The sequence below is a fragment of the Mycetomoellerius zeteki genome, unplaced genomic scaffold, assembly GCF_001594055.1.
Source record: "Mycetomoellerius zeteki isolate Tzet28-1 unplaced genomic scaffold, Tzet1.0 scaffold128, whole genome shotgun sequence".
Classification (NCBI taxonomy): Eukaryota; Metazoa; Arthropoda; class Insecta; order Hymenoptera; family Formicidae; genus Mycetomoellerius; species Mycetomoellerius zeteki.
This window is the reverse complement of record NW_017256212.1, coordinates 1,689,595-1,714,029: the sequence shown is the minus strand read 5'-3', so window position 1 is coordinate 1,714,029 and position 24,435 is coordinate 1,689,595. Positions and strand designations below refer to the sequence as shown.

Here is a 24,435-nt window from a genome sequence, read left to right as displayed (position 1 = left end):
AGCAGATCGGAATTTTATTCTTGTAATGCTCACGCTGTTCTTTTTACAACCAATATAAATCGTAGATATTTTATTTAACAATAGATCTGTATATTTATACCTGGCTTTTTATTTGAACATTTACGTAGAAAATATATCCAAAGCAATATATCTCACTTCCCCGTATAAATAACACTCACTCATCTTTGTCTGCAATTCCTTGATTATTTTATCATTACAAAGCTTTAAGCACTTTTACGACACTCTCTCGATGGTCTTTTCGAACGTAGTTTACTCACGACATTCAGAGAAGGTTCCATCTTCTGAAAACACCACCATAAAGAATAGTTATCTGTGAATCGGACGTTATTTGAGGATTAAAAGTCTTTGTCTCGATCACTGACTGCGCCAGTGTCTACCCTATACTTATAACCGCTCACGTCCTGTTTTAAGCGCTTATTCGCCCTTAACCGCCACACAACCTACCCTTAACGTGTATAATCCTGGAGGGTGGGAATGGAATACGCGTGACGCGGCACGGCGCGGCGGCCCGAGCGCATAATACGCGGATAAATTGCACAACCGGAAAATCTCCCCGACCGTTCGCTGATACCGCATAAAGGGACGGATTTAATATAACGGGTAGAGGATGTGATTATAAACAATGCGACCCGTCGAGGCTTTCAATGACCATCCCTGTGCCACTTCTATCGCTATTCTGCACATCACAAACAAGCTTGGCTGGCGATTATCATCCCAAAGAAGCCGTCGGAAACAGAGTTATGAACCGTTCTGATCCTGTGTGAGTAAAATTACCAGACTTTTTGAGGAAACAGAGGATATTAAAAACTAAAATGTCTGAGACTAACAATTATGTAAAGGAAGGTCACCGATACCGGTACACCACTGTGTTTTTAAACAATATTTCTTAAATAAAAGCTAAAACTAAAGCTTTAAAAATGTAAATACAAATTAGAAAGTGTCTTCTATCAGACATTACAGTTTTTATAATACCGGTTGCAATTTTGCAATAATTAACTTTTTCGTACGATGCAAAAATGAACGTCTGACGAAATGGACCTCAAAACTGCCACAGTAGATAGTAATGTCACACATTTCTATTCTTTTTCTTTCACAGGTGTCATCTGTATAAAATATCTACAAGTGAATGTATAATATATAAAATTTTCTAGAATCTTTTTAACAAAATGCTTTTTGTTGATTTATATGCATACTTTGTGCTGTTCTGTAAGATGCAAATATAACATGATAGTTTTTTTTTAGGATTTTTCTATATAAGTACACGATTATTTTTAGTCATAAATATATAAGTTATAAGTTTTTACTTCTTTAATTATTTAAAAAAATCATTATGTTTTTATCAGTAACAATAAAGTGCAATAATTAGTTTTCAGGAAATAAGGGGTATCTCTTTAAAAGACCTATGTCAGTATTAGCGACTTTCCTTTATTTATTTTAATCTTACTTCTTAATTTTAAAAAATTTTTTCTTGATATTATATATATATATATATATATTATAATTTTATTCTGTAGCGCGCAATAACATATATACAATATTTCATTATGTTTTATGTATATTGTTATACGTGCGAATTTTTTTTGGTAACAAAATGAGCGTTCCTCATTTTCCTCAGGATTATTGATTTGCTTGACAGTCGAAAAAAAATACTATGCTATTGCTCACATTGTTCACCCCTTCTAAAGCGCTAAGAGACCGAGTTTGTGAAATATCGTGTGAGATACGAAATTTAATACTTCGTCGCCGTATATTAAGTCGCGGTGGTGTGGACAATGCCGGGGTCAGCGACCCATGAATGCGAGTATCCTGATAAAATTTAACGGACCAGCTGCACTCGCGTAACGCCGTGAATCTCTCTTCCTCGACGTTTTGCCTTCTATGTGGTAATACACACACACACGCACGCACTTGACATGCGGCGTTTGCGTCTGACGCCAGTCTATAGAAATTCTAAACAAAGAAATTGATTATTTTAGCGCAACGCGGAAAGGGGAAACGCGCAGCCCTCCTCCTCGCTGTAACTTACAGCTTTCACGATGAATTCGTAGCTGAGGCTTTTCTCAGAGAGAAATGAAACGCGACGTCTGGCTGTAATTTAACGTAGAAAACTAAAGTAATTCAGAAGGCGAGCTTGGAGAACGAAAGTACAAAATCCTATTCTTTAATTAACTTCTTATTTTTAATAAGCGTTATGTAAAAGGAAAATACAGCATTTAAATGAAAATTTCCATTAGAAAGAAATTCTAGTTCTTATTACTAACATTATAGCAGTAATAATCATAATTATGATAACATATAATTATAGTCATAAATATAATACCAAAAATTTTTCTCTCAGTGGAAGAAGAAGATAATAATAATTTGAATAAATGAGAATAATTGAATAAATGAATCAAAAGACGGCAGAAAATAATCGAAATAATTATTGTTACCTATTATGTAACAAAATAATAATCGAGCTTTTTACTGTATTCAGGATTGTCACAAAAACTGAAAATTAGGAAAATCAGAGACTTGCCAGGGAAATTGAAAATGGTCGGAAAAATTAGGAAAAAATCAAGAAATTTTGCAAAATTCTAGAAAATTCAAATCCTTGGCTTGAAAAAAGTTTACATACTAAAAAAAATTATTATAAATCTTAATACATATATTTCTTTGAATAGTACTCCTAAGTAAATATAAACTTACACTAAACATTATTAAGTAAATAAACATTTACTCAATAAAAGAATAATAGTTAAATCAAATTAATTTTTGTATCAAATAAATATACAATATATTTACATTTAATAAATATTTACTTGATAATATTCAAACAAATATTTGATATTCAAACACATATTTATTAAAATCCAGTGTTTTTTTTTTTCAATGTACTTCGTGTCGCATCAACAGATTGATCAGTATAGCTATTTTATAACATGTAATACCTTCACTAGCAAACGTTACATTTATAAAATGTAATCGCGCGATCGATCAATTTTATAAATATAATCAATCAATTAATTTTATAGATCAATTAATTTTATATGTAACGCCTGCTGGAAAAGGCATTACATTTATATATAATCTGACATACTGACCAATATGTTGATGCAACATGCGATACATTGATTTCTCTACAAAATATTTAATGGTTTCCAAATCAAAACAAAACTACAAAAAATTTCAAAATATTATTAGAAGTTCAGGGAAAATCATAAAATTTTTTGTCTGGAAATCAGAGAAAAGTTGTTGAATTTTAAGATGAAAAATTTGTGACAACCTGTGTACATCGAATTGGAAAAAAAATATCCCTCGTCCGTGACAAACTCATCACACAACGAACGAAGAGATTGTGATATATAACAAATAATACATCAATGTTATGCAGTTTATTGAAAAAGAGAGTCGTGGAATCCTACGAGTAAAATAATTTATAACCAGAGTAGGGGAAAAGAGAGAGTTATGTGGCGCCCGTGCTATGTTCCGCAATTAGCGGGAATCAATTTGTGTCGGAAACTATTAAACACCACTTCCTTCCATCCTAATTTTCCGGTATTATTCGCTACCCTCGCTGAATCCGAAGACACGCCTGCCGCATAAAATGCCGACGCGAATAACATAAATTACGGAGTCGACACGTGTCGCTGATAATCAACAAGTATAACATGCGCGGCGGATTGTAATTAACAAATATAATTCTCGGTTTGCAGAAACGGATCCTGTTTTGCGCGGCGAATTACGTGCGGAAACGCGCTCTCATCGCTAACCGAAATCAATTCTCTCGTGTTCCAGTTGCTTTTCGAATATAACGAATATTAAATGTCTTTGATAATGAAGATTAAACATTGAAACGTTTGTTAGTAACTTTCAATTAAATAAAAAATTTTTAACTTTATTGAATCAAATGTCTCGCCTTTCTTTCTAAAAATGTTAAATATTTATGATATTTCATTAATTCTTCGCTCACCATTACGTATTTTAGGAAAATGCGAAAATCAAATGAAATATGACTTTATTTAAACATTTTCAATATACAGCTTTATATGAAATTTAATAATTTATTTAATTAAGAAGAGAAATTCGTAACTTTCATTAAATTCAGATTTGCGTGTCTATCCTCGCGGAAAATCTTGTATATTATTGATAATTAACAAATCAATCTTTGCTGATTGAAGTGAATATTTCTTCGTACAGGTTTTGTTTACAATTAATAACAATAACAAATAACGTTAAATAATATCAGTCACTTTATCTTTTCAATGTAAAATATCTATATTTTCGTTAAATTTTTCATATTATACTTTACTGTTTTTCTAGTGTAACAGTATTAATTTTGAAAAATAATATTTCTTCAAATGATTTCCACACAAAAAATAGTACGCAATACATATTTCAAATATATCTTATTCAATAATAAATTTGTCAATTTTTAGTCTTATTAATAATACATTTATTTGTTTATTAATAATATACGTTATCTATCATACTACATTTAATTCATAAAGTTGAAGAAAAGAAGATATTTTTGTGCAGCTGTGTGTGAAGTAAAAAAAGGCTTAAATTCATTTAAAGAAAGACATTATAAAAAAAACTTAATTTAGCTAAAGAAAGACTCTACTTATATCATTACATTCTACTTATTGTTATCCAGAATGGTTTTTCACTCTAGTTCGTTCACACTTCCATACCAGGTGAAATAAGGTTTTCCCATTCGGGAAACGAAAAAACTTTCAGGGGAGAGAACAGTAAGAGACTTTTCGTATCGCAGCACTGCAAAAAACGCCATAGTTTCACGCTCATTTCGTGCTAAATTCCTATTTTTTCTTTGCTGATACTTGCTACAGCAATTGCAATTTACTCTTTTCTCAAAAAGTTTTTGTTGCTTGACGTTGCTTTGTTGTTTTCAGACAAAAAGGAAAATTAGGAGATAATTGATAAGCAGAGTGAGCATTCGATACTCCTTTCTTTTAAATAACAGTCTTATCTTTAAACTTTAAAGAAATATCAGTCTTTTAGAAAAATTACTTAAATATCTATTTATATTACTTATTTTTAGAGACTATAAATTAACTTAAAATTAATAAAATTATTTTTATTCCTTTTTTTTAAAAGTCAAAAATATCCTTAAAATTCAGCTGCCATGTTCTAAATATTATTGGAGAGCACTTTTGAATATTTTAAAGACCAATGTCGCAAATAATGTGAATAAAATTAATTAGTTTATGTGAAGACATAATAGTAATGTTTTTATTATAAATGTTGCAGCGAGATATATGTTAAAAGCAAATGATTATATTTTACACATATTTTTCACTAACAAGACTTTTTATTGTAAAAGTCTTGTTAATGAAAAATATGCGTAAAATACTTCTCGTACAAAGCGAGTTATTTTGTTCGTGATATCTTTTTTCTATATATATTTTTTGTATTTAAATGAGACAACAAATTCATTGTGACGTATGTACATTTTATTCATCATTCATTTGGACATTTTCAGATTACACATTGGACACCATCAATATATTTAAATTTTAACAAAAAGAATAAAGTATATGAATCCGTTAATAATAATAAAAAGATAATACATATAAATGTTCATATAAATCGTTTATTCTACTTTGGAAGACATATTTTTAATTTCACAAGCTTTTATATATTTCCCATAATTAAAAGCTATTTATATATTTAGTTGAGATTCGAGAGTTGAAACATAACAACTTGAAGTTCAGAGTTGGGAATTGAAGATCAGGAATTTATGCATATGCAAGCTTACAAACATTATTCTAAATCATATTTTATAAATCCTAACAATAATATCCCATGCTTCTCTAGTGCGATTTTATTGCCGAATGAATCTCAATCAGATGAATTTCTAGCGATAAATAGAACTTTTTACTAATGAATTGCATGTCGGATTCGCGTTTGCCCCGAAATAACGTCAAACATGAAAAACCTCGTTGTAATTGCCTGATCGACAGATTTCATTTCTAATGTTCTTGAAAAACAGATTCGAGACACATAGATGCGTACGTGTCTCATCCGCGTTTTATTTCGACGACGATGGCATCGGATTCACACCGTACGATTTTTATTCATGCCGTTCTTCCAGCTGCCCGCGATGATGCATGTTGATGAAATCGGACTGGGATCTCTCTCGCGAGCCGAGCCTAGAGAACGCGTTCCCCAGGAAGCAACAGTCGTCAACGATCGCTTGTCGGAAAGCGATAAATATCGCCGCTCGTAAATATCATGCGGTTAGCAACAATAAATCCCGCGTTACTTTGAAATCCCCACGCACAAAGTAAATCTCGAAGGACGCTACACTTCGGCTGTCATTTTACGCATTCGTTAATGTTGCATTGTACATTAAAGACCGGTATTCATAGTCAGTTCTTATATTCAAGACCATCTTAAGGATGTATCTGAGATATTTTAAAATGATAAAATTATGAAAAAATTACAGATTATTCTTTTCGTTATCGAATATTCTTCTCACATTCGATTGAGATTAACCAATCTTACGATTTAAAATTTATTACTCGTATTGTGTTTCGGAACTTAATAAATGACACAACTGAGCATAAAAATTTGCGTTACACATATATTTCGTATATAAATCGTTTTAAAGTTATTTTGAACTAATTAAACATTTTAATACTGTTGTCTATGTATCTGCATGAAACTGCAAAAGGCTTCAACTTGAGATAACAAGTATCAGTGACCCAGTTAGATTACCCAAAGTGAACTTGCTATAGATCTCTTGTCCAGTTTAGAAACTTTGTTAAACGAGGAAACACTGGTATTTATAAAGTATAATATCGTCTGGGGAGAGGTACACATACTCTTGCATGCAAAAATTCAGAGTTTCACGCATATCACATAATCGAAACTGTGGTGGATAAACTATGAAAATATATACAATGTATTTCTTAGCTCTTGAGATAACCGAAGTTTTAATGGCGTATCCTAAATTCTGAATGTAACATTTCAGACAAAATTTTATGGCAACATGTAGTACTATCTTATCTTTTTAATCGTAAGAAAATTATCTTAAAAATTATGTTTCAGTTTTTTAGTCTCTAAATCTTCGTAACTAAGATTATATTTCTTATACTAAAGAAACAGTATATTATAATCTTTAAAATATAAAATAACATTTCAAGAATAAAAATATTTTTTACTTAATTTATATTTATGCGCGTATTGAATTTTTTGTTCAACACTTTTAAAATTTAGTTGTCTTTCACACAATCGTAGAAATATTTATATTTATATAAATATAAATGTATAAACAATATTTGTATTTGTATAAATAATATATTTATATAAAATAAAATATTTACTTATTATATGTGAAAAGAAATATCATGAATGCACATATATATATATATATCATGCGCTTGCACTCTATGTACAATATAATGCAATAATCTTTAAAGCATGGTAAATATTTCGAGAATCGTTTATTTTTCGGAACCTCTTTTTTTCTATTCTCGTTCAGGATACGCCAGTTGGGTCAAGCTAGATAAATGGACTGTCGAGGACATCCTTCCGAGAATGGAATCCACCCTCGATTCTGTTTGCCCAACGGAACATGGAATAATCGTCACGCGGAACTGTACTTGAATCAAATCGAAAAGCGATGACATCGATCTTGTTTTATATTAACAGATATTTAGATTGTGCTTCAATCGCACTCTATTCAAAAAAAAGAAATCAGCCTATCAAAATTCCCTCAATATTCCATCGATATCACTTTAAATTTTTCATTTATGAATCTTTAGTGTGATATATGAAAATAGTATTTATTAATTTAACTGTCTCTAACGCGTTTTTAAGTTTTCTTTAACAAAATTTAAAAAGTAATAAATAAATAAGTATGCAAATTTTTTAAATAAAATTGCTAAAAAATTTCACGAGGAATGCTAGAATTTAAAAAACTCGCAGCATTAAAAATTTTTAAGTATACATATAAACGCATATAAATAGTATTAATTTTAGTTTCTAAGCTTATACGTTTTAATAGTTAATAATAATAATTTAGTTTTGTTTATCCAAACAAAAATTAACCCAAAAATATTTTTTATATCTATAATAAAAAAATTTATCACATACGCGTACATATATAAACACTGCTCATTACACAGCATTAATATGCATTATCAACTCTGATTGACAGAGTAATCAGAAAGCAGCACGTATCCATCTCGAGAAAATTTGCCATCAACGTCCTGTTGAGATTAATTTTTACATCATTCGAGATTCGCATGAAGTTCGAAAGTAAGACTGATTTATTTAATGTACGCACGTCTAAACGTACAGCGCGTAAAGTAAGCAGAGAGGCAGCTTCCGCTTATACAGTTTTCCGTGGAGAATTACTCTCTTCACGGCACTCCCGTGGGATACATTCGCCGCTCCTTGTGTACGCGACGATGTTTCCTGCATAATGAAACAATATCGCTTGTGCCCTGTTCTCCATCTCCTTTCAAGATTGAACGAGCACCTTCGGCTTCCCTATTCTTTTATTTAATTCCTTGGGGTATCGAGGGAGAATCAAATTCAACGATATGTTCAGCGCGCCTTAAATTTAAAAGATGCATACACCAAAGGAGGAAAGTTCGGTGGAAAATCTTCACCGAGAAATGGCGAGCGCGAGAGATGACTTTGACGGATCGGTCGCCCTTGTTAACCATGTGTTACCGTTGTGTTCCCTCGGCGATTCGCGGGTGCGCTCGTATAATCTACGTAGTACGGCTCCTCTCCTTCGTCGTCTTATTACCGGAATAACGTAATATTGCCAGCATGTAGTCGGTGAGATCATCGCGACGACGAGGCGTGATCGCGCTAAGACGCCTCTCTCCATCCGACTTAACGACATTCTCGTGGCGGATTAGATCGAGCGAGATAATAGTCCGGGTGCAAAACGAGACAGAGCATATGACGCTCCGTGTCGAATGGGCTGGGATTAGCCGGAGATCCGGCGAACCTGAAGCGTGGATACCGCGCGCTTAGCGAAATCCTGACGTTGAGTGCGTTTCATGCGAGATTTTCACGGGTCCGCATCGTTTACGTGCGATTTAGTGGAAGCGTTTACCCACTTTGCGCTTTTAGCATAATGCAACATCGTCGGATATTGGGATGCAAAGCGCGGTTGAGAGCTGCAACTAGCGCGGGTGTCTTAGAACTAAGGCGTCGACTTGACGGCTACGTTGAGCCCCGCATTTACTTAGCGGCTGGAAGAAAAATTTTTAATCAAATAGACCAATAATTAATCTATTGAAGAAAAAAAGAATTTATATTTTATATTATATATATTAATTAAATTTAAATTCTTTTTGTTTTCACAGGCAATAGTCAGAATTAATCTCGATTAAACTTGCTTTAATCTCGGTTTAAGTAATCAACTTGTTTGCTCTCCATCTTTCTCTAATTCTTAGAATTAAAAGAAGATGAAGAGTTAATTGAACCAAAATTAAAAATTTATATAAAATGCCATTTTACAATCACGTTTGTTCTGGAGAATGTTAATTGCAATCGTCGTTTCTGACAGGAATCCGACAGTCTGGCGGTATTCTCTGAGCTGCTGAGATACACAAGCGTACGTGAGTTGAGCTTATGCAACGCACGCTTGCATTTAGCAGTGCATGAAGGTCCTTTGGCGAGATTGGGACGTCGCGATGACGCCGGCGCCGAGCTTCTGCGAGCCGCACCACCGCCGGCCTGTCCAGCGATCGTCTTCCTGAGACTAGCTGGATTTCAAGTGAGTGAATACCCTCTCTTCTTACAATTAAATACCATTTCGTAAAGATATTCTATTTATTCACAAATTTTTCCTAAAAATCCAAACATACACACACAGAGAGAGAGAGAGAGAGAGAGAGAGAGAGAGAGAGTGAGTACGAAAGCCGATCATAATTTTTTTTAATCATCTTTATATTCTGACAATATTAATTATTTCATTAATTTTTCGTTTGAATAAAAAATAAATTTTTTAATGTCAAAATCTCAATTACAACTTTCATATTTATAAAAGTAATCCAAAGATCGAGTTTACACATTAAACAATCGGAAGACTATAAAAGCGGCTTCGAATCGATACTTTATACAATATTACATGAAGTGAAGGATAAAATAATTAGCAGGAGATCCTTGAAACTTGCCTACAACTCGCTTAATGAACGTAACACTATAATGTAACAATGCTGCAATGACATACGCAATTCTATTATATCGAACTAACATATGAAGCTTTGACCACATTTGCTGATGCAGTTACGCGTCTTCGAATGCATCGTGCATATCCGGGCGCCCGTGGTATTACGAGTGGGTAACATACGTATACGGCATCGCGATTCTCCAGTAGACGCAGATGTAGCTGTCTACTGACTGTCTCTCTGACGAGTTTCCTAGATGTACAAGGCTATGTAGCTATCGTGTTCCCAGGATCTGTGCTGGAACCATTAGACACACCCACATTCTAGCCACAACAGAGGGGCACAGTTCGTGATGTGAGTCTCTTTTCTCGCGGAGATGATTCGTTCCGCTTGAAAAATGGATTTCCGTTACGATTCGTGAAACACACCAGAAGAAAATCGGTTATTCCACTGTAATACAGAATATCGCGTTCCCCTTCACCTCATATGGTGTTTCCTCGGGTAATTCCGATTCCGGTCAGGAAATTACGAACGTGCTCATGCCCATGGAACATATCCTAATATCGTCTCACTGAAAGTATCGTTTCACTGAAAGTCTAATTCCGGACAAACTCCGACCCTGGAATCCTATACGTATCCAGATATTTTGTGGAAAGGGCGTGAGATATCAATTATTATTTAGGCCATATAAGAAAATTTATGCACACAGAATATAGAATGCGCAATTCTCGGTATCAGAAAAAGCGATAAAAACTCACTTTTCTCTGGAAAAATTGCATTCGAACAGGATTTTTTAAAATGAGACCAATTTTAGGCTAACGAATAAGCGCTTTAAGTTACGCACGAATCGACGTGCGACGTGCGGTGAATGTATCTACGTTGTTTTATTATCTCACTAAAGAGAACAGATTTTTTTACACAATAACTCTATGCATGATATTTAAATATCTCACTATTCGAAATATAACTTACTTTATAAAAGAAAATTTTCAAACTGATATCTCTAAAGCAACGGCCGAAAATAATACGTACATAATGAGAGACCCAACTTTTGCATAAAAGTTTTATTTTAAAATAAATATGTCGTACAATAAAAAATCTTATTACAAAATGAATATGTGTATACAAATCGAAAACCTTGTGTGTGTGTGTGTGTGTGTGTGTGTGTGTGTGTGTGTGTGTTGCATTTTGAATACAAGTTTTAAAATATTTAATCGATATCACTATAATATTGAAATTTTTTAAATAGATTATAGAATTTTATAAATGTAGAAGTAACTTTTTTCAATGTTAGATGTAACGTTTGAAAATAATTTTTATTATTTTTCTTTTGGAAAAAACCATTCATACTTATAAAAAGAAAAATTGATTATACTAAGATAACTATTTCATTTCACGTCGCGAAAGCCAATTCCATGTCCGGAATGTTCGCCAGATTTCGTGTCACTTCCCTCCCTTATCTATAAGTCATACATTTTCGATTGTATGCGCAATTACTGTCCGCACCACGACAGCAATAAATAAAGGACAGCCCGGACCAACATACGTCTTTGTAGTCTCCGCATTAAACCGACCCCCAATTCCATTACCCTTGTCTCCGTGCAGGATATCCCTAAAATAAATCGCTAAACTTCGCAGTTCCCCATCTTTGCCAATTTGCAATTTGATTTTTCATTAATGAAGATACAGCTTTGCTCGTCTTAAGTTTTTAATTAAGTACTTTCGTTTTAATCATTTTTCAAGTTGACAATGATTTAACTTGCTTTTTTTAAAGGCACGAGCAAACTAACTTAGATGTTTTTAACTTGGAAATTGATCTTCTAATGTTCTTAAATAAGTTAAAATATTTTAAATTATGTTAAAATTTCAAGACTATTAAATTCAAGATTAAGAAAAATTAAATTTTGTTATTAAATAGGTATTAAATCTTTAAAATTTAGTTTTTTTTCCTTTTAATTGCTTCTTACTTAGAGATAGAGATGAAAATGGCCGAAAAAAAACTAGAAACTTTAAATAAAAAACTCAGCAGTTGTTTTCTTAATACTTGAAAATTTATTACTTGGATATATTTTTTGTAGCGTTTGACGATTTTGATGTTGTACTAGAATTATTCTAAAATTCAATTTTTGTATTCATCTAAAAGATTTCTGTCAAAAGATAACTATAAAAATTAAAATGTAGTACAATGACTAAGTGACATGGATCACTATCGTTCATAATAATAATAATAATTATTATTAATTATAACTAACACAAATAATATTTTATTAGAATAATTAACTGCTTTTGTGATATATTTGTTATCGTTGTATATAAAATATAAACTCTGTTTTGATTAAAAATAATTTTTTCTGTAAGAACCCGTTTTTTATATAATATAATACTTTTCTTTAAAAAAAGCCTGTTTCTTTATTTTTTCTTAGAGATTATAAAAAGAAACAAATTAACGAGCGAAACAAATTGTGTCCGTTAAGATCTACCGACGGAATTATTTCTGATTGCAGGTGACAGTGAACGATCGCCTGGCATTGCGCGGGCCGTTGTTGCTGCCGTTCCTGGCGGGTTTCACATCGTTGAGTGAGCTTGACCTGTCGCTAGATAAATCAACAATCGGCGGCAGCAGTGGCTCGTTGCTCTTCATCGACGACAAGATTCTGCAGCAGTTCTTCGGTTGCCTGGCGGCACACTTCCGCAGTCTGCAGTCGCTTCGGATCAATTTCTGGCGGGTCACCCTGGAAGACAGCGACCGCACAATGCGACAGATCGCCAAACATCTCAAGTTATGCGGCTTAAGTTTCCTCAGAGCGAACGGCCTAATCGTCACCGACAGCGCCAAGCGTGTACAGATGGAACACGTGTTCGTGCAAACGATCCTCACGCACCTGCAGTGTCTCACCTGGCTGTGCCTGGACGGCGTCGAGCTGACCGAGACGCAGGCCACCAGCGTGGGCAAATGTGTGCGGGATCGTTATCCCGGCACTGCCCTGGAGATCAGCGCCAAGGACATCCACGTAAGATCCGTCAAGGCTCTGGTAACCGCGGCCGAGGAGGGCGGCAGAACGGAAGTGGTTTATACCGGCGGCTCCAGCTGCCGCCTGAAGATTACGAAGCTCCAGAAGGGCGGCCGAGGAAAGAAGAAATGAAGGGCTCGCGGGCGATAATTCGGAGGAAGTTATCCTGGCACACAGTTTACCGCGAGATAAAGGGGAACGAAGAGAATCGATTGAACGAGATCGATTGATCTCTTCGCGGATGCGACTGTGGAACTAGGAAAGTTCCGGAGATTGAAGGGAGAGAAGGCAACGAGATTAGATCAACAGATCGTGCTGGAGAAACGATGCGGAGAAGCTCGAAGTATCGGAAAAAGGGAATAGATAAGATGGAGATATAATGTAGATTTTCTAGGAGCGACGGATATCAAAGAGAGATAGTGCATTGAGAGCGAACATCGATGTCAACTTCAAATGGGACATATGAGTCGCACGTTGAATGAAGAAGAGGCTAAAGATGCAGGGGAGTACGAAAAAGGAAAATGCGGGTTAACTTTGCGGATTTTCGTCTTACTGTGATTTCGTTTCCTGCGCGTCAGGCGCGCTTACCTACGATATAGACTCTATAGATTATAGCGATTTATTAGACCTCGAGAAGGATTCGAAGGCAATGGGAGATGCACTACGCTTTCACTCACCTAACGCGTTCAAGAAATTAATAAAAGAAGCGCAAACACGCAACCAATATGACTTGGGAAATCATTTTCGCTGTTTCGACATGATTTTGGCATCGTTTTTCATCAAAATCGTGTCACGCGAATAAAAATGATATCAAAGCTAAATCGCCTGTTTAAAAATATACCTCTCATTTTGAAGCGTTTGTTTTTAAATACTGGTTTGTAAGCGTTGTCGTTAATAAGACGGATTAATAATCTTGTCATATGGACTTATTTATATCTTTCTTGTTTAATCTTTCATATCTATTTTTCATAACTTCACGTATTTTTTAACTTTTTTATGAATTTTTTTACTTTTGTAGGCCTAATAGGTTGAATTACTTCGTTCATATATCTCGAAGTATTTGTTTCAATAAATAGGAACACAAGATTGCGTTTGCTTCATTTTATGCAATTATAATAATAACCAATGAATTTTTACGTATAAATCTCATTATTATGAAAGAAAGTCGATTCCGTTGGATAAACGAAGATGGAAGTTTTCGATGCCGTGTAGAAAAATGGTCTTCCCGATACCTTTTTGAAGGAAAGAAGACGAAAATATAAGAGAGGAAGATGTTTTAAGCGATGGAAAAAGAGGCTGTTGCGATTACATAAGTATCGTTCGTTGTTATTAGATGGAGATGTAAAATACGATTCAGAGTAATATATTATTAGCGATATAGATCACATCACGATCGTCACGATATTATTAAATGTTACAATCGACCGTCATTCGCGATCGGCGAGATGCAGACCGAGATGCCGGTGGCTTTATCGAGAAGGTGGTATATTGTTGGAGATTTGGAGAAATTTTATAGAATGAATTATAAATGATAGGCACATGAAAAAAAACACACACACACACACACATATACACATACGCGTGTACGTGCGTTTCCGCGGCAATGTGGAAGGAAAGAAAGTCTCGAATACTCGTAATTCTTGCAATAGAAGATACATAATAGGCAGGCACTCGACGCAAGCTATTGTTGTATAAAGTAATTAATTATTGTAATTAAGATGACTGCCAAATCGCGTAATACTTGAGAATCCGCGCTCTTCGCGCGCCACACTTAGCTGTGCTAAACTCGTTTTCAAGTTTTTGCCTATAATAAAAGAAATAAAATTGCCTCGAACGTCATCGTGAACCGACAGTCGTCCGATCGCGTTTAATTAAGTGCGGAAGTTCTGATATCGACGTCGCACAAACGTTTTAGGAAGAGTCGTTCCTACGATCGCGCGACACGAAAAAGTCTATAATAAACTGCATTTTAAACGAGCTGAGAACAATGTCACCCAGCGTGATCTCGATCGATCAATCCTGATCAATCGCCAGTACACCAACGATAACTGCCATTCAAATGGAACCACCAATGAAAATCAAAGAGAGTAATCTGCAAAACGCGGGGGAGTCTTTACTGATTTTTATATTTTGTCTTATACAGAGCGCCGGTCAAAAATCTGCCATCATTTATTATAAACGTATAATATATAAAAAATAAATTATACTTTATAAGAGATGACATATAAATATTTTTAAGCATCTACATATAGTAACACACAAGCAAAAATATTTTTAGATCTTTATTTTATTAGAAAATTAGTTATAATTTTAGTGAACTGTTAATTCCGTCTTTTGAATTTTAATAATAAAAAAAGTTAATATTAATAAGTCCTTTTTGAAAAGAATTTGTTATATCTTCAAAATATTTAACTTCAAATGCCTTATAATCAATTCTCCAGAAGTGAAATTCTGAGAAAATAAATTTTACTTTAAAATATTTAAATTATTTGTACAATTAAAAACTTGTTATTGTCTAGACATTTTATCCTAGAAAATTAAGATCTAAATGTTAGAAGGATATTTAGATCTTTTATTTTATTTTTATTTCAACATGCAGGATAATTCGTGATTATATATCAGTATTTTAGGAAGTAAATCTCTAAAGTCAAGATAAAAAAAATTTATGTGAATACTCGTATAAAATTATTAGATATTTTTTTTAATATTATAAATATGTAGTTATAATACAAATACACATGTGTCATTATAATTATATTATTCCATTTTAAATAATATTGTAAAATATCTAATAATTATTATATATAATATATGCATATATTTTTTCTGAACTCTATAAATTCATTGCCTAAAATATTAATACAAACAATTAGGAATCACTCTGCTTGATCTTGGATTTTTGACCGGCGTTACGGAGAAGAAATGATCTTATCAAGGGTTTTCTCTCCCTTTTCGTAGCGTTTTTCCAAAACATACAGTACCATCCCCCCAAATAAAAGATTACTTTTATTGTCCGATTAGATACGTAAGTGCTCCCGCTCGAGCGTGTGTACGACGAATTTTGTCATTTTTGATAGTTTGCTATGTACATAAGAGTCTCTTCGATTATACCGCGCGATGATTATCGTGCGGCCTGTTAAACATTTGTGAACCCGTTTTATGAGAAAGCCAACACTCGGCAAGACTGAAGCTGATGTTACACACGCTTATACACATAGAAAGAGAAACACGTAAAGAGAAATATCCAGCAGAAATATACAAAATACACGCTAGCCGAGCGATATATCTGCGGCGTCTTGCGAAATAAGCGCCCAACGTACCGATGTGGAATCAACTTGAGTAATTTTATTATAAATATTTATGTATTTATATGTGTACACATATCCTCTCCAAATAAATGTAATATGTGTTTGAAAACTTCATTTTGATAATCGCAAAACACAATTCAAGCACTTAACAAAACATGGACGAATTTGCAAAAGAAATTGCAGTATTAAGAGTTATTGACTGACGACTTATTTTATATTACTGCATAATTATTATATTGAAATAAGGATAAGAAACCCGCACATTTAAAAGTTAATGCGATATATAAAAATTAAAAAGTATAACTCATTCAGAACTTACATAAGCTAGGCAACGGTATAAGTTGTCAATATTAATAAATTAAACGACCCCTTATCACAAATAATCGTAAAAAATTATTTATACTAGCATTGCGGATTGTTAAAAGACGTAGAGCCTATTGCAAGTATCTTTATTACTTACTTCTTTTTATAATAATCATAACGCAATCCGCGTTCATAAATCTATACAATAAGGATATTAGGAAAACGCAACAAGATACGCATATAGCATAATGCATTTCCTCAACTTGCTACAGCAAATACTCTCACTCGATTCATCTAAGAAAAAAAGCCGTTAATTGTCACACCTGGCATGCAACCATGATAGACAATATACCATGGTATTTCTTCGTAAAATTAAATAATTAAAACAGTTCCATTGCTGATATTCAATATTCAATATTCAAATACAATTGCTTTAATACAATTGTTAAAATTATTTGGCTTGCTTCATCACAATCGGAATCAATACTTTTGATATTTCTATGCGGCCATATTAATACGTATTGTAATGTATATTGACCAGGATTGGCAACGTTACCCCATAAAAATAACTCGTTACCGTTACCGTTCTTTTTCCCCAAAAGTAACTCGTTATCGTTACCGATACTCAAAATGTAACGAATCGTTACTTTTTCGTTACCTTTTTTGCTTGATGCTAACAAAAATATTATAACGTTTTTCATTGGCAAAACTCAGTGCACATTAAAAAAGTTGTACACTATTCTAATCTGAATGTAAAAATGAAATATCTCGATTGATATAATGTCCAAAGGGCATTTTATCTAATTTAAAAATTTTCAATACATTTTATTATGCTATTTTATTAAATAGCATAATAAAATATATTGAAGACTTTTTTCGCGGTTTTTATCGCGTTTCTATATTTTTATTAAACATACACATTTGCGTCGATTTGTGTGTACGGATTTAAATTGCATCGAGTGCGTACTAATTCTGTCAATGAAAAACGCTACTATATGTAGATTTTTGCGATAAATATTCTGAAGAGAAATCAGAATTTTATCTTTTAATAGAGGAATAAAGCTCAAAAACTGATATATATGTATATAATATTTATACACGGTTTAGTTACATCTAAAACTCTGTGACAGTTGCTAGAAATAAAGTAACGATAAAATAACTAGTGAAATCGTTACCATGACCCCAAAAATGTAACTGCGTTACAATGAACGTTACTCGGAAGAAAATGTAATGTTATAACCCATTCGTTATCGAAAAAAGTAACTTGTAACGATAACGACGTTACAAATAACGCGTTACTTGCCAACTCTGATATTGACTTAATATATATTATAATTTAAATTATAAAGTATATTATATATAAATATAAATTATAATATAAATTAATATATATTATAATATATATTAATACGATACACGCGTGAAATGCAAAAATTATTATTACTATTGATCCCTTTATCTCGTACAAATGTGATGAAATCGTTATTCTAAATTCATGTATTTAATCCCTTATTATGTAATCGTGAAGCTAAGTTTTAGAAAGAAAAAATATCGCATTTAATGATTTTTCGATTAGTATTCTCAAGGATCCAAAAAGTTTTACGTTGTGTTTAGGAAGAAAGTATTCTGTATAGTAAATTAAGAGTATATTTTCTAGGGAAAAGATACTTTGGAATTCTCTCATCTAGATTTCTTAATTTCTGGCATAGATGCTTTCGCAAGCTCAATTCGATCTTTTATTCGACGTCGTTAACTTGCAATATTCTGTTTATTTGGCTACAATTGGCATTAGCCTAATAACATAATTATAAATTATATACAAATAATATTACATAAATTCATCCAACAGATTGTGCATACATAACCGGTACGGTTACTCAACAAATGTTCCACGCTAAGTTATGTTTCTGTTCAAAATATTACAGTAACAAGGAAGGTAATACTTAGCATGGATGGAAAAATACAAATAGAGTAATCTCTCTTTTAGATCATTGTATAAAAATGAAGGATATATTTTCATGTAAAAGTATTCAAGTTATGCGTGATATTTACTGTTCGTTACTTTCCTTATTTCTTGCACAAATATGACTAGCTCTCTACAGCTGTCTCCAGATTGTTATGGCCGCTTGCGTTGTTCTAACATATGATATCGTGCCAAACTTACGATAATTTAATTTCATAGAAACAATAATTGTTTTAATCAGTTATTATTATACAAATTATATATATAAGATTCAGCACCTTCTTTTGCTCTCGGAAGTCTTGTTTAAAAAATATTCTTACAAACGTACTTTAAGGCATCATTGCAAAAATAAAAAATCTAAGCAACGCTATTCTTACATTACAATATAGCTAAATTAAACCTGGATTTGAAATGCTTACTTGTAATAATGAATAATTACAAGTCAAAGCTCATACAAATAGAGATGAGCTTTTGCTCCGACAGAGGTAAAGTATTTATATAAAAGACGAACAAACAGTGACATTTGTTCTGGAGAAGAGAATTTAACTGACCATTGCTCCGAGTATCTAATATGGAAATGGGAAATACATCTTTTATCATACATCGTGTTTTAGAAATGGTTTTAATTAGTAATTTGATTCGGTTAGAAATTCTTAGGAATTATTTTTCAATTATTCCGTGTCAGCAACTTCTCTCCTAAGGCATGCACGATCCTCAAACGATTTGTAATCCATGACGATACTGATTGCTATTCCAACGCGCACAATCACAGATTTTTGACGTAGCGAAGACATTCTGCGGCACCGCTGTGTTCCCTGTCTCCCAACTCTGACAGAGTCTAGACACGCTTCCGTTACATTCGTAATAACACTCCACAATGCGCGTCATGCTTTTTGTAGATCACATGGGAGCGTAATCGAGTTGGACCGTGAGATGTCTAACGCCCGCCGCATGGAAAATCTTTTGCGTTGTTATCACGACAGATTTGGGATCTACTTCTCTCGCCACCTCCAGTTTCAAACATCCAATGTACACATCCGAGCACAGAGTCCAAAAGTGCGGTTCCTGCACACTGTAAACGCCAGGTATCTGTGTTACCTTATTGTAACACTGCGATAGAACATGATCCAGAGCTACCGGTTGTCTCTGCATAAGTATCTCCCATGACTCTTTCATCAATGAGATTACACTTAAAACTATCAATACTGCTATGAGCATAGAGCATATCGGATCGGCAATCATCCAGCCAAACATTTGCATCAGTACTGCCGATATGATAACTCCCACGGAGCCGAGAGTGTCTGCGAGTATGTGCAGGAATACGCCCTTCATGATTTGCGAGTTCGTACCATTGAAGGACGTTTCCATCTCGACATGATGGTCATAATTATGATTTAAGAGAGAGTAGTCATGATTCTGAGAATGAGAGTGACCGTGGTGTCCCCTTCCGCCATGACTATGACCATGGCTATGGCTATGACTATGTCCATGTCCGTGCCCATGTTTAAATGCACATATCCCTACTAAATTCACTATCAATCCCAACACAGAGACAACAAAGAGCCTCTCATGTTTAATTTCTGGTGGCTCGATGGCTCGTTCCACTGCCTCCGACATGATAAATAAGGCTATAAACAATAGGAGCAGTCCGTTCACGAAGCCGCCTAACACTTCGGCTCTAACGTATCCATATGAGTATCTGTCGTTTGCCCTCCACTTGGTGATGACAGATGCCGCTAAACCAAATAGCAGGCCAGTGCAGTCAAAGAACATGTGGAAACTGTCGGAGATGAGACCGAGACTGTTGGTCCACATCCCATATAGCAGCTCGACGCAGGCAAAGGACAAGTTGAGAATCAGGAACAAAAACAAGTTACGGGTGTTCGGGTCGGAGAAGATGAGACGTTTCCAACTCAGCAGCTTCTCCTTGATCCTACTTCGGAAGTTGGAACGTGAGTCGCGTGGACTGTGAGAAAGGGGCAGCATCTTGGAATCACACTGATCCTACAGGCGTGAATCTGTCCTAAAGAGAAAATTTAATGTTATGACAAGATGGATCAAAAAGTGAATAAAAGCAAACATCAATATCAAAATAAAATAAAGGCAACATTTCGGTATTAAAATAAAACAAAAACAAATCAAGTACAAATCAGTATCAAATTAAGTAAAGTTTCTATATTAAAATAAAACAAAAATATCAAAGTAAAGCTTCAGTATTAAAAAAATATAACAATGACACCAAGGCAAAGCTTCGATAATAATGCAAAAGCATTAAAATAAAGCTTTGCTAAAGCAGAGACATTCTGAATATAGTCGTGCCTTTTTTCTCAGAAATCATTGATACTTTTCACAACCTAAACAGCAAAATGACTCTATATTTTCATAAACGTGTATAGCTATATATGTATATATGTTGCCATAAGATATGCCGCTTTTGAGGTAATTATCCAGAAATCACGTAAATTCTTAAATTAAGAGCAGACGCACATCTGTCTTAACAAAGTAGTCAAAGATTCTGGAGTTTCTTCTGCAACACCAGGCACAAAGAGACAAAGCGTAGCAATTAATCAGACCAGTCGACATACGGTAGTATCGTGTCCCAGCTGTTTGACACGCGTCAAGTTCCATTAATTGGAGCAACACGTACAAACATGTGCGTGTATACATACGTACACGCGCGGCCACGTCCAACATCCAGGATGCCCTAACCTAACTTAACCTAATTCGCGCCCCGTGCGAGACTCACCTGTCGTGCTGCCAAGTCCGTCCCGTCGATGTCAATCCGCTGTCCCGTACTGCATGCCGGCTGTCAGAGGTGCAAAGAACTGGATCGCGCGCGGTAAGAGGGTGCACTGTGGAAGAGCGTGGCCATGCCGCGTGGTCCCGGGCGATCGGTTGGTGAACGGGAGGAACGAGAGCCGGCCGCGTCGCAAACGGGAACGGACGCGCGAAGTGAAATTCGACTATGACAGTCGACGTTTCCCCTCGTGACTTTCAATACCGACGTCGACTCGTCTGGTCTCCCCGTAATACGTCCACGTCGCCGCGACTTCGAACAACGTAGTTGCTAGATTCGGGCCGGGAAGATCGGCGTAGATGGCGCCGCAATCGCTATCGCCAGCGGAAGTGACGTCGCACGTCATGGCGCACAGTCTCCTTCCCTTTTCTTTTTCACGCGACAGTCACCATGGTAAGTTCACGTGTTAATTGTACGACGTTTTTAATGCAATCCTATAAAAGATCCATAAATATTACGTAGTGTACGAAAACCTCATAAGAAATGGTAAATTTTTATTAGATTGCAAGTTACGCGTCGGGTGCACCTTGTTTATGTATGAAGAGCGTTTCTTGTTGTCATCGGATCCTCCACGTTGCTGCAGCAAATTTAATTTCCCTGCTTTTTTAATTTGATAATGATATAATATTTAACACTGAAAACAAGATAACGATTCAATGTATTCAAAAATTATACTGAAATAACAGCTAGAGATTATCACATCAATAACATAACCTGTCTTTTTTTTCTTGATTCATGCTTGAAACGAAGCCTGTCTGTTGATATTTTTGTAAATTCTAAACTGTTTTTTTGCAAATTTGAATGCAAATGCGATGCAACATATGTCGTTCTCTTTCTTCGGTCTCTCTTTGGGTTTTAAATATTACATTCATGGGCTATATTCAGAGGTCTGTTCTTAGCTGAAAGTTTTGTATAGTTCACCTTTTCTCTTTCTCTTCAATATGAAAAGAAAATAAGATATAAGTTGTGCAAGAAGTTCAGCTAAAGAGAACTGGCTCAGATAGAGTTATTACTATAGTACTATTACCAGGGCTGGCATATATTTAAAATACTTTTATTTGAGAAACAGTGTAATATAATTGTATTTTGTATTTCAAATATTAAGATTGGCAATCTTATTATTTGAATTACTAAATACAAAATATTTTGAATCTTTTGATTTGAGATACAAAGAAAGCACTAAAGAAGTAACACGTTCAAACGATATTTAAAATAATTCAGACAATACATCTCCAAAATATTAAAGAGATCTTTTTGTTTTATGGATATGTATAGATCTATATTTTTTGTAAAATTTGATGACCAGCTATTTTCTAGATAAATACTATGACAGTAAAATACTGATTTAATGAGTCTGACCGTAACTTTTGGATACAATCAAATTTTATCTTTCTACGAACATGTCTTATGTTTGATCTGTTATTACAGCCGCCTAAAAAGGATACGAAAAGTTCCTCTAAACAGCCTCAGAAAACCCAGAAGAAGAAGGAGGGTGGATCTGGTGGAAAGGCCAAGAAGAAGGTTTGTGCATCCCCTCATTATAATGCTCGTGATGAATAATTTCAAGCAGTTAATCTCATTTGATGTCCATTTTTCAACTTGAACAACTGTGGAAGTAAAAACTGATTTAATGAGTCTGATGAGATTTGATTAGATTTTTTTCTTGTTATTTTTAATGTGACGTTAAAATCGTTTTGATATAATGTTTTTTCTCTTCATATTCTTGCAGAAGTGGTCCAAAGGAAAAGTACGTGATAAGTTAAACAATCAAGTACTCTTTGACAAACCCACATATGAGAAGCTGTTGAAAGAAGTACCGCAATACAAATTGATTACTCCGTCGATTGTTAGCGAAAGGTTAAAAATTAGGGGATCTCTCGCAAGACGGGCACTGATAGAACTTCAGCAGAAAGGCTTGATCAAGCAAGTCGTGCAGCATCATGCACAACTTATCTATACACGTACTACTAAGGGAGATGACCCAGCAGTGTAATATGTAAACATCAATTTAATAAAAAAAAATTTAAAGCCAAGATGTAATTCTCTATTCTTCTAAACATGTTTATAATCTATTAACTCTCTCTCTCTCTCTCTCTCTCTCTCTAATTGGTTTTTATAATTGCAAATATTTGATGATAAAATTTATTTCATTATTAATTAAAAATATTTTATGTATGCTAATGCATGTATTACATAGTTTAAAAGTTAGTTAAAAAATCAATAAAAGCCCATAATAAAAGAATTATTTCATTCTTGAACACTTCAAATAAAATGGACTGCAATTTTTTTTATAGTCGCGTTGAAAAATCAAATTTTTTGCACAATACATTGTAATAAATTAATTTGTTGGAATCTTTTTATTTACATTTAACGTGATGGATCGACAAATTATATTAAAAGTCGAAATTTTTTTTATTACTATACATTAGTAAATGCACGTATAATTCCATCTACATATTTCTTTTTATCACACCATCCACCACATCTCCAATAAAAATGGATAAAGGATTAATAATTATATTTTCATGAATCAAAGTCTTCGTCTTTTTATCAATTATTTTGTGAATACCAATTTGTCAAACTTGCAAAAAATTATTTTGACATATATTGCAAGAAAAAGAAAGTAACATGTTTCTTATTTTTGATGACATAATTCAAGATGGCTGTAAGAAGGAAATATATAGGAATTCTCTCTAAGCGAGTTAGGAAGCAGGATTTGATTTTTTAATCGTTATAAAAAATGTTACAAAAAGGTAGAAAAGTTATATCTAAATAAATTTATCATTTTATTACATTTTAGTGTAACATAAAAAATAAGTTTTATATCAAAGAACAGTATTAATACATATAATTTGATGATTTTATTTATAGACAATTTATAGCAGGAAAAAAT

General features: G+C 33.8%; 3 protein-coding genes and 1 long non-coding RNA gene across 8 annotated transcripts in view; 2 read left to right on the top strand and 2 right to left on the bottom strand.

Moving 5' to 3' along the window:
• The window catches only part of LOC108731457 (uncharacterized), a 156,160-nt gene extending 142,158 nt beyond the window's left edge, over positions 1-14,002 (top strand). For both annotated transcript variants that reach the window (XM_018461804.1, XM_018461803.1), the window contains exons 10-11: positions 9,557-9,766; positions 12,665-14,002. In XM_018461804.1, the coding sequence (XP_018317306.1) occupies positions 9,557-9,766; positions 12,665-13,303 (849 nt within the window). In that variant the 3' untranslated portion in view covers positions 13,304-14,002. The remainder of the gene's footprint in view (positions 1-9,556; positions 9,767-12,664) is intronic.
• On the bottom strand, positions 1,908-15,348 carry LOC108731460 (uncharacterized). Its single transcript, XR_001937025.1, has 3 exons — positions 14,729-15,348; positions 6,413-6,415; positions 1,908-1,928 (listed from the first exon to the last, which is right to left on the bottom strand). It is a non-coding gene; the product is annotated as an uncharacterized lncRNA (long non-coding RNA).
• Positions 15,349-18,207: 2,859 nt separating this feature from the next.
• Positions 18,208-21,784, bottom strand: ZnT86D (solute carrier family 30 member 7). Of its 3 annotated transcripts, none has more exons than XM_018461805.1 (2): positions 21,492-21,784; positions 18,208-20,768 (listed from the first exon to the last, which is right to left on the bottom strand). In XM_018461805.1, exon 2 carries the CDS (start codon positions 20,729-20,731, stop codon positions 19,646-19,648), a length of 1,086 nt encoding a protein of 361 aa, XP_018317307.1. In that variant the 5' UTR covers positions 20,732-20,768; positions 21,492-21,784; the 3' UTR covers positions 18,208-19,645. The 3 variants fall into 3 exon arrangements, with proteins under 3 accessions (XP_018317307.1, XP_018317308.1, XP_018317309.1); XM_018461806.1 differs by having other exon boundaries at positions 18,208-20,763; XM_018461807.1 differs by lacking the exon at positions 21,492-21,784 and adding an exon at positions 21,233-21,356.
• A 76-nt stretch (positions 21,785-21,860) lies between these two features.
• On the top strand, positions 21,861-23,577 carry RpS25 (ribosomal protein S25). 2 transcript variants are annotated; one of them, XM_018461809.1, is made up of 3 exons: positions 21,861-21,935; positions 22,971-23,063; positions 23,272-23,577. In XM_018461809.1, the coding sequence occupies exons 1-3, from the start codon at positions 21,933-21,935 to the stop codon at positions 23,533-23,535; spliced, it is 360 nt and encodes a 119-aa protein (XP_018317311.1). In that variant the 5' UTR covers positions 21,861-21,932; the 3' UTR covers positions 23,536-23,577. The 2 variants fall into 2 exon arrangements, with proteins under 2 accessions (XP_018317311.1, XP_018317310.1); XM_018461808.1 differs by lacking the exon at positions 21,861-21,935 and having other exon boundaries at positions 22,950-23,063.
• Positions 23,578-24,435: the final 858 nt, after the last annotated feature.